Raw genomic sequence first — 10,790 nt, 5'->3', positions numbered from 1 at the left:
TTGGTACAAGGCACAGAAATCATTCTTCGTTTTCACAAAAATGGTTACAAATGAATAAAAAGGTTCATGCAAACTCCTCAAAGTTCCTGCTGCATGAGCGTTAAAGTCCTTGGTACAAGGAGGGGAATGGTCATTTTCTCATACATGAAAAACACACAGACATGCAGCAGCTCCTCTTTTCATATTTACATGCGTTTTCAGTCGATTACGCGTCATTTCAGGGAGTCCTTGCCCTCCGCTGTGAGTCTTGTAAGTCCGGCGGAGGTGATGGGGATGTGAGGGGGAGGCGGCGGGACCTGGCAGATGGCGCACGGGCATGGGAGTCCGGCCCAGTGCTGGAAGCCGGTGCCCAGCTGGAGAGCGGGGGCGGCCGGGGACCCCTTCATCAGGCTGTGCGGCCCTCGGATCGAAGTAAGTCCGGGCAGCGCGCTCGACAAGGTGGACGTAGTGGAAGAGGAGAGCGCGCTCCCGAGGAGAGGATGCACCTGGTGCGCTGCCGCGGCGGCGGCGGCAGGTCCCCCGGCGTGAGAGCCCGGCACCGTGCTGCAGTGGAAAGCGGAATGCTGACCTCCGTAAATCTCCCCCACCAGCCGCTTCATCTCGTCCAGAGAGCTGGTCAGCATCAGGATGTAGTTCCGGGCCAGAAGCAGCGTGGCGATCTTGGACAGCTTCCTGACCGAGGGCCCGTGCGCGTAGGGCATCACCTCCCGCAGGCCGTCCATGGCCAGGTTCAGGTCGTGCATGCGCTTGCGCTCCCTGCCGTTGATCTTGAGCCGCAGCTGGAACATCTCCTCTTCCGTCACTTGCTTCTTCAGTTTGTACTTGTTGCTGCTGCTGCTGCTACCCACCGACGAGGACTTGGCTTCCGAGGCGCGCAGGAGGTCGCTCATCTTCTGGCGCTGCTCGCTGCTGGTGGAGGAGGAGACGGAGGAGCCGACCTGGTGGTGGTGGTGGTGCAGGTGCTCTCGCAGAAACATGCTGTCCATGTCCGGGGAGGAAGATCTGCTGCTCGCGCTGGAGTCGGAATTCATTTTAAGGGATGTTTGGGTAGGAGGTCTCTCTCTCGCTCTCTCTCCCTGCTGTCTGTCACTGTCTCTCTCTCTCTCACTCGGAACTCTGCGGCGACGGAGACCCTGGTCGCGGGTATTTATACACGCAGCCACACAAAAGCGCCTTTCCTATTCATGAAGCCAGTTAGGAGGATGACGCGCCACTTAGAGGAGGGGGCGCGGAGCTTTGACTGTCCCACTGACCGCGGTGCGCAACCATTCACTGCCATTGTCAGGACGATGCTGGGGGCCACAGCGAGCCGCCCTTCTTCTCCTCCTCTGATCCCCCTCCTTCTCTTTCTTCTTCTCCTCGGCATGAAAGGTTCGTTTCGTATTTATTTTTTCCCTGGTGTTTATTTCTCCGGCAGTTGAGCGCGACGCGCATTTACGCACGGATTCGTCGTTTAATTCCAAGAAAAACGATACCTCTCGTGCAGCTCACATGGGAGGACACGCCAGTTAGAGCGCGCTAGAATCACTTTCACCCTTCGCCGGAGGGAATGAGCGCAAGTGACTAAGCGACTCCACTTGAAGATTCGTGGCCTCCGGTTAACTACAGGCCTCTTCACCGAACTCACGCAGGCCATTATAGCTGTACCTGCGCCCGGTCCCTCCTGTGACCACAGGTAGAAATGCAACTAACAATAATAATAATAACAATAATAATCATGCTTACACATTTATCAAGTACGATTTTCTATGTCGTTCTATTTTTTCAAATGAGTCTCGTTTCGTTAATCTGGTCTTGCCTTTTGCTTTAACAATACTAATGAAACGTCATTGAAACAATCACAAAAAGCAATAATTAACAATATTCATCATTTTCACGGCATTCCGATCATCCAAACATAACTTAAGTTTGTAATGTGGATGTCATTCCTTTCTACCTTCCTCCTTTCATGCCCTCCTTCCTTCGTCCCTTACTTTCCTCCTCTTTTTAAAATATTATTTAGGCAAGGCATATTGATAAAATATTAAAACGTTTAATTTTGTATTGTACTTTTTTATTTTTATTTTTTGTGTGTGTGTGTTTTTGCTGTCATTATGATCAATGGTTTGTGGTAAGGTTCAGAGGGCAATACAAAAACTCAGCCAAATCTGTCACAACCTTTTTGGATTTTGTTGGCCATAGCTTTTGTTTTTTAGTGTCTATGTGGCATATCCAAGAAAAATGCAAAAAAAAAATTTGTCTGATAGTATGAGATTTTTGTTCGTAACAGATTTGAAAAATTTAAGATTATAGTTTAGCATGGTGAATCAGAAAAAAAGTGTTCCTAATAAAAACCATCGTCGTGTGGATGTAGCCGAGGTCAGTCCCAGCAGACGAGAGCTCTTCATCACTCTGAAGAGTCTTCCTCTGATCTGTTTTGTTGGGATGAAGTGGAGAACCAAACCTCCAACAATAACTCCTCTGACCACCACCTCTGCATCCATCCATCAGTCCATCCCTCCATCCCTCCCTCCATCTGCCACCCAGCACTTCAAACCCACGTTAATAAAGTCCGTGTCAGATTCCCCTGCGCTCCCCCTGGCCCAACAGTAAAAATGTGTATTCACGTTCCTCATTGTTGGTCCAGCAAAAGAGCTCCAGCTCATAAAGGTGCTGCCAGAGCAGAGAAAAGCGCTGCTCGCCTTTGCTCTCTCTTGGTGGCATTTGGAAGTGTAAAGCTTTGAATACCAATTGCTTGAACTGGACATATGTGAATCCGCTTGTAAGCCGACTAATCCTGTCCCCAAGTGTTTCTTTGTGTGTGGGGTTCCTCACACACCCAAGAGAAAGTGTTCCTAATCCTGCCAATGTGGAGCGATGTGTGAATGAAGGGAGGCTCAGTGTGTGTGTGTGTGAGAGAGAGAGAGAGAGAGAGAGAGTCAGGTATCAACTCCTGTTTAGAGAATGTGTGTCTGTCTGGGGCCCACATCTCTGCACCACTAGGACACTGGTCTAAGTGGAGGTGATTATTCATTCACTCTTCATCCTTTAATGTGTTCATTTTAATGGCCTTTCTCATTCTTCTTCTTTTTTCTGCTCTATTTATCTTTGGCTCTTCTTTAACTTCAGAGGGAACCTGAGCAGCTGACTTCCAGTTCACTGATATTTCACCAAGACATGCAATTTATTGGGAAAATGCTCACGAAAATATGAAAAAAGAAAACGTCTTACGCAAAATAATGAAAAAACTACTTTCGTCCACTTAATCCTTCAGAATGGTTTCATGATCCTGCTGCCTGTCCCAGCTACACAGGACAAGAGATGGAGGACACCCTGGATAGTTCACCATCAACAGTGAATTCAATTCACCCATGTCAATGTGGAGGAAATCAGAGCGCCCAGGTGAAACCCATGTCACCTCAGCTGCTGCTTTGGAGCCAGGACCTGGCTCCTACCACAAGCACTCCAGTTTCCTCCCTCAAAAACACGGTGATGAATTTGTGACTCAGTGTGAGTGCTCGTGAGTCGAGGTCGTCCACTGCCTCATGTACTAAGTAGCTGGGACAGACTTCAGCCTCCCATTAACAGGGGAATGTATTCATGGTAATGAATGATTGGATGATGCGCTGAAGTCCGTATGATGCTGTTACATTATCAGGATAACAAACACTCTGACTGGGGCTGTCACTTCATGATTATTGGGAAAAATAATAATAATAATGGGGCAACAGCCAGTACAACTACAAGCTTAACAGAAACCAAAATGTGGTCAGCAATAGTGCAGACAGCAGAGGCTTGTGTTTGTGTTCAAGTTTGGTTGAAACCTATATTTTTATTTTTTGCAAACAGGAGTGTTATCGAACGTCCCCACTTTAAGAAGGAAGGATTGCAGTGCATGAGTCAAAAGTAGTGTTCAAGTGGCACCTTTACTTAAATTCTTATATATTATTATGAAGTTAGGTTAAAATATTAAGTAAAAGTGCATGAGCATTTTCAATCCAATCTTGTTTTATTATTTTTTTAATACACCACGACAACCTTCAGACTGCAAAACCTGATGAGAACTGTGATAAACAGCACCTGATTTTAAAGACATTGAAGACAGGATACATATATATATATATATATATATATATATATATATATATATATATATATATATATATATATGTATCAAGTGGGGACAGATACAATTACTAGAAAATATTTTAAGATTTGAACCCCCTATTGCGCAAGGGAGCTGAAAACACTTTGATTTTCAACTATGGTTGGGCTGAGGTTGGTAGAAAAGGTAGAGGAGGAGATGGCTGAGGTCTGAGTGACGCCCAGGTCTCTCTCCTGGGTGGGCTCAGCCACCAGCCCCCGTCTCTAATCAGCTCATGGCAGTAAACAGTGAATGGGGGTGTTGCTGAAGCAGGATGGGACTGAACTTCCCTGGTTTGCCTCAAAATCTCTGCATCTGTGAACCACTTGGGAGCTTTACAGCAAACAATGCACACGAGGAGGCCGACACGAGGTCAAGGTCGAAGCCAGGACTGCCAAGGTCACTCTTCATCACATTGAATGGATAGTCAACACAAGTGGAACATGCGTTGGATTTGACTTGTTTTCCTAGTTTTTTATTTTTATTATTATTCAAAGTGGAAAATGAAATCATATCGCTATAAAAAAAAGGAGCCGTTCAGCACGTTGTTGGCACCAGCCAACTACAGATTGAAGTACAAAAAGCTATTTTTAAAGGGCCAAAGCATTTGAAGAGCAGATGGAGGCCGAGTGCATTCAGAACTCAGAGTGAAGCCTTCAACATAAAAAGTCCCCGAGTTACTTTGTTCCTCACATTTTTTTAATGATCACACTTTTTCCATAAATGTTTGAGGAACTTCCCAAGTGAAGTTAAAGTCCGGGTGAAAGCGATTATCAATAAGATTTCTGTCTTCCCTTCCACATAAACAAACCTTGGCATTACGGCGATCCTTTAATGAACGTGATGATCAAAGGAATCACATTTCATTCATTACAGCTCGTCCTCATGAATGTCCCGGGCCTAATTGATATTTGTGGGGCTGTTTTTGTTCTTGTAAGACATTGGACTTAATTAGGCGAAAACAAGTAGATTTGGGGAGATGGAAAAAAAAAAACTTCTTTAATGTCTTCACTGCTCACAGGCTGGACGTGTTTGAAAGACTATGTGGCCTGTTGATGGTGAGTTTTTTTCACAGGGAAAATAACTGTCTGCTTTTTAGAAGATTCGTTTGTCTTCTGCTAATTATCTGCAGGGCTGTGTGCGTGTGTGTGTGTGTGTGTGTGTGTGTGTCGAGGTGTGGGTTGTTTATTTTGCTTGTGAAATGCTGGCTGAGGGAATCCACAGTGCACCTTGTGACTATAAACTCAAGTGTCAGACACCTGAGATGACTGTAAGTGTTTTCATTATTACGGTTGCGACAGTTTTTAAGCTTTTCAGACTTTTCTTTCAGTGATAGTGATGATTTTATGAAGGCAAATTCATCATTTAGTTTCCCTTAACCATCATATACATTAATTCTATGCATATTTCATTCAGTTTTAATGACTTCTGCGGTACACTGCAACAACAACCCAAATTACCAAACAAGTTTGCCAGGTTCTCACCACAGTTCTACTGTGGCCTGCGTCTGTTTTCTCATCATGATGTGTTTATGCTGTTAATGAGTGGAGATGTGACTTTTCTTATGACTGCATTGCTTCCTCAGATACATCTGAAATGAATGCTTTTCGTTTGTTATACTGAAAACTCTGGCACTGCATTGGTGATGTTTATGCTAAAACTTAATGCTGTGGTTCGTATATCACTGCACAAGCAAAAATTCCCCATGAACGAAAGTGAACTAAGCACCAAAATCAAATGTTTGAAATGACGAAATGATGAGAAACACCAAAAGATCTGCTACATAACAGCTATTATTATTAAAATGTGTGTTGTGAAGCAGACATTAATTTACCTTTTTAAAAAGGTGTTCTTAAATTAAGCCTCTCATCTATACTGTACTACAGGTTTCACAATGTTTTGATATTAGATCCCAACACATAGTACAGAACATAACCCTGTCCTTTTTGGAAATAATGTATATAAGGGTGTAAGGATTTATTTTAACAACGATTCATTTCACATCATGGTTTGAGGGACCCGATATGATCAAAGGACAATATTGGTTCATTTTCAATGATACGACTCGATACGATTCGTGAGCTTTCTCAGCCAAAATTCTAACTTGCGTGGCAACAATAATGAACAGGTTTCGTCCTGTTTCCAGCAAGTACAAATTTATCCTGAACAGAATAAAGTCAAATATAAATCGCATTCACATTTTATTCGGGAAGAAAAGCGCTAACAACACCTGAGATTGAATTCACAGCAAGTCAACCTCTACACAAGTCATATAAAATAAATCAACCAGGGTGAATGATAATTCAACCTGGACAGATTAAGCTAGCGCCTTTGATTTTTAGGCAAACTGTAATATTTCTACATAGAAAAACAAAAAGAACTACTCCAGTTAATGTTTTCCGAAAGTAAAGACACAATTCAAATAGCAAAATAAAAATTTCTTCAGGTTAAGGGAACGGTGGTTAAACCTTCTCTCCTAAAAATGAACACTCATATTTAAGTGGTGACAGCTGTGACGGTCGGTTGGAAAGATTGGTCGTGTTTACAAATCCATCACACCGCAACATATCAGCATCTTGTTCTTGCAAAAGTAAAAATGTTCCCCAACATTGGACCGGGTGGTTTGCTCGTTCCTCGCAGCTTGTGTTTACTGCTGGAGTGTTGCGATGACATTGTGATGTCACCGTCACAGGAAGTCCAAGTCAATCGAGTGACGCTTTACGTGTTTCTGATCATTTATTGAAAGTCTCTAATGAGGAAATCCAACAAGAACACAATCGATTATTCATTATTAAATGGTTTCAGATAGATATTCGGGTCAAAAAGCCAACCTGCCGAGCACAGATCAATGCAGTTGGATGGTAGGGGTGTTAAATGATACATCAACCTACCAGGTGAATGTCACACCCTTAAACATTTACAAACGTGTAAGATCAACCAGAATGATCAAGCAAAGCTTCTTGTCAACTAAAGTGATACTTTCACTGCAGATTGTTGAGTGTTTCACGTTGTTTTAGTATTGGGGAGTTGACTTCAGTGTTAAAATTGTGTTCAACCGTATTTATTTGGAACAAAAAAAAAGCAGAAGATTGAAACCCCTCAGTTAATTAGGTGGATCCTCACAATTGAAATGTGAACCATTACCTCCGTCTCCAGTCCATTACATAGACACAGACACACACAGAAACACACACCAGTTAACCAGTGCAGCCCACCAGCTTTTGCAACATGGTTCTCCTTTTAACTGTCCTTTTCATTGCAGGACAATCAGACACCTCCCATCGTCTCCTTTCACGCCGCAGCTCCAGCACGCCCTCCTCTGCTCGCCGCCCTGCTCCCTGTGTCACTTTGTGTCTGTGTCGCCCCCTCGCAATGGGTGCACATGACCAGAAAATGAGGTGGGGGTCCCAGCAAACCGAGAATGAAAGCAAGTATGTTTGTGTGTTTGAGAGAGAGAGAGCGAGGGAATTCAAATGCAAGACGTGAGCGATGTGTTCTGCATGTGTGTGGCCAGATCCGTTCTGTGGATCTTTAATTGATCGCTCATGGCCAGTGAGGACACGGTGGAACCACAGATTCAGGCCGTGGATTCAAAGCAGTGCAAGCATGTCTGCTTTACCTTCTCCATCGACAGAATCAGCTCCGCCTGCAGGGTTACTGTTGGAGAGATTATCATTAGCTGCTAATGAAAAACCAATTCAGACTGCTCTCCTCCGGCGCTCTGAGCTCGTTCTCACCCGCTCTGAGTGTCTCTGCGTAACAAGGGAAATGGCACATAAGCTGCACTTATTTAATTTGCTGCCATGCAGCATGAATGACGTTCCGACGTCTCTACTGTCAGATTTTACACGCTTAATGTTGCAGGGAGGGCACGATGGAACGGATGCAGCGCATGGTTAGAGACGGTCAAGTGAGAATTGTAGCTGGTCAAAGTTAAAGTAAGGCAACAACCAAATCTAGCTCTTCTCATAGAGGTATATTTCTGTTCTCCAGCTTATACTGTACACATACTTGTTTAACACGGAATATCCACCTTTCATTTAGTGTAGTTAAGTCGGTCATTTTTCCAAACTAAACAACCAGCATCACCACATATGTCCCGACATGCTCAGCTCACTTTGCACCCAAAAATAAATGAACAATACTATCAAAATAATTCATTTGTTGTTTGCTTTTTATTGTTGTGTCTTCAAAAAAAGATTAAATTTAGACTATATAGAACAGGGGATAAAAAACAAATCTAAGACACGATATTCATCTCCAATCCAGTGGAGGAGAATGGGTGAAAATGTTCTAGCCCAGAATCATTGATCTTCACTGTGAGTGTTTCTTTCCAACTTCATAACATGGTAGTGTAAACCATAATGTCATCAATGAACAAACTGAGATGTTAAATCTGAAATTTTAGCAGTTCAACATATTTACAGTAATAAACTATGACTCCTTGACTCATATTATTCAGCTGTTCGGCCAATGAAAAAGTGCAACACCCGGATGTTTTTAGCCAGACTAGGTGGGCGAGAGCAGCTTGGTGGTCTTCCCTGCATAATGGACAGTTGTAACAATATGATTTTGAGTCCAACTCTCACTAAAAATGTGAAACAAAGCTTCCAAGCAAGCCTCAAACTAATGTAAACAACCATAGGAGGTCTTTCTATTGTCCTATCTAGGTATCAGTACTGTAAATGTTCAATTTTAAATGCCATGGTTGAATCTGTCTGTCCATCCATCCATTCAGCCACCTGTCTGTCCGACCGTCCACCTCTGTCCAGCCGCCTGTCTGTCTGACACCTAAAAAGGCAGTGTTGAAATTACTAAAGAAAATAGTAGTTCTTCCGTAACTGAATAGGAATGAATGCATGAGTTGAAATGATGAATGGCAAGGGATCATCATCAGTCTCAGAGGTGAACACTGATCCCCAGCACAGTTTTAACTTCCGCCATGTGCTGCAGCGCCTTTGTCAAACCTTTAAACCAGACCTTGACTTCAGGAGCCTGAGGGATGAATCATTAGCTGAATGAATTTGTAGCATATTTCACCTCACGGAGAGAGAGATTATGGGGCAGGAGGAAAGAAAGAACTTCATCAAGCCCATCATCTGTCCTGCGACTCTTCGCCTGCTGACACCGGTTCACTTCGGCGAACAGCGGTTTGATATTTATGTTGCCTCGCTCTTTGCTGTACGTGTTCGCATGCATGTGTGGCATGTGTGTTTTGACTGCAGACAGCAATAATAACAACGTGCCGGCTCAGGACACATTTTTCAAGTTTGTTTGACGCATTTAAAATGCTAATAACCAGTTTATTATGTGCTACATCAAATGCAAATGCTGGTTTTACTGCTGTGAAGTTAAGTCAACGTTAGCATTTGCATATCTTATGTCCGTCTCCTTAGCATGCATGGAGGAACTGGATCGCGGGCAAACTCACAATAAATAACATTAACAGGCCCATTAGATAAACAAGCTCCAATAACGCAGGGATTAGTGACTGCAGAGCCTAAATGTAGGTGTTTAACTCAGCAGCATATGGTGCGCAAATCCCCCCAAATCAAGCTAACGCTGGCATTATCTGGAAATGTCAGGAAGAGCAGACGGATTGAAAAAACATTACTTTAACGGCAGACGCTTTACGATGGAGAGAAAGCGCTGCAGAGGAATTTTGCCTCTTTAAGACCAACTGGCGGCTGGTTCTTTGGTGTGTGCGCCGTTGCACTGTGAGCACCATAGTTCAAACTAATTGCATAAATGAAACCTCAACTGGGGCCATTCCATTCATCAGCAAAAAGTCTTCATTTGGAAAAAAAAAAAAAAAAAAAACGCAGAAGAATTTCACAAAACTGAGTAAAGTTCAGAACCATGGCAGCTCCTCATTTGCTTGTGCAGGTCGAAACAAGGCCAATAAAATGAATCAACTCACAGACTGGAGTTTGACTCTGAAGAAGACCCCTCTGTTTTGAGACGCTGCCATGTGACTCTACGTACAGAATTACAGTGAACGGTACAAAGGAATACACACAGTCCCTCCACCAGCTCCTGAAATAATAAGAGATTTACAGATGTGCACAGGCTGGCAGAAACCCTGTCTGCCACACCAGCCTCAGAATTCGACAAAGGTTCGCAGTTCTTCATCGAACAATACCTGTTTAAATACAGAGGTAAGAGTTCATTTCCCTCTGACATTAGCGGACACACTGGGTGGCTCTCAGATCAGCGACACAACTGCAAAGATCGCTAACAATACCAAGAGTAATGAAGATGGTAAATTGTTTTTATTGTTCACATCTGAAGATAATTTTATTCATTTGCCAGGGAAAACAATACCCTGTACATGTCAACTAATCACGAGGTGCAGTTCGGCAAACCTGGAAGTGTTGGACCAATTCAGTAGAGGTTCCTTCATGGACGCACATTTTCCCCCGACAGATGAATAAAATATCTTCAAAGGTGCATAACTGTCTGGTGATGAGTTGAAAAATTCCTAATTCGTGGGTATAAATGTTACGCATATGGTAGAATGTGGCATCAAATCCTTCATTTCAATTTCATTCATCGTACATGCCAGATGTGACGCCATCATCCCCGGGGATACCATTGGTAAGCGGACAGATTTGGTATCTACACCAGATTATGGCTTCACTTTTCATGGGTTTTGCATGTGGAGCAA

At 43.4% G+C, this 10,790-nt stretch overlaps 1 protein-coding gene across 1 annotated transcript; it reads right to left on the bottom strand.

Annotated features, from left to right (window-relative positions):
- Positions 1–212: 212 nt before the first annotated feature.
- Positions 213–1,084, bottom strand: olig3 (oligodendrocyte transcription factor 3). Its single transcript, XM_053875597.1, has one exon. The coding sequence runs from the start codon at positions 1,029–1,031 to the stop codon at positions 213–215; it is 819 nt and encodes a 272-aa protein (XP_053731572.1). The 5' UTR covers positions 1,032–1,084.
- Positions 1,085–10,790: the final 9,706 nt, after the last annotated feature.

This window comes from Synchiropus splendidus, chromosome 9, assembly GCF_027744825.2.
Source record: "Synchiropus splendidus isolate RoL2022-P1 chromosome 9, RoL_Sspl_1.0, whole genome shotgun sequence".
NCBI lineage: Eukaryota > Metazoa > Chordata > Actinopteri > Syngnathiformes > Callionymidae > Synchiropus > Synchiropus splendidus.
Note: the sequence above shows the minus strand (reverse complement) of the source record. Positions and strands in the feature narration are given on the sequence as shown.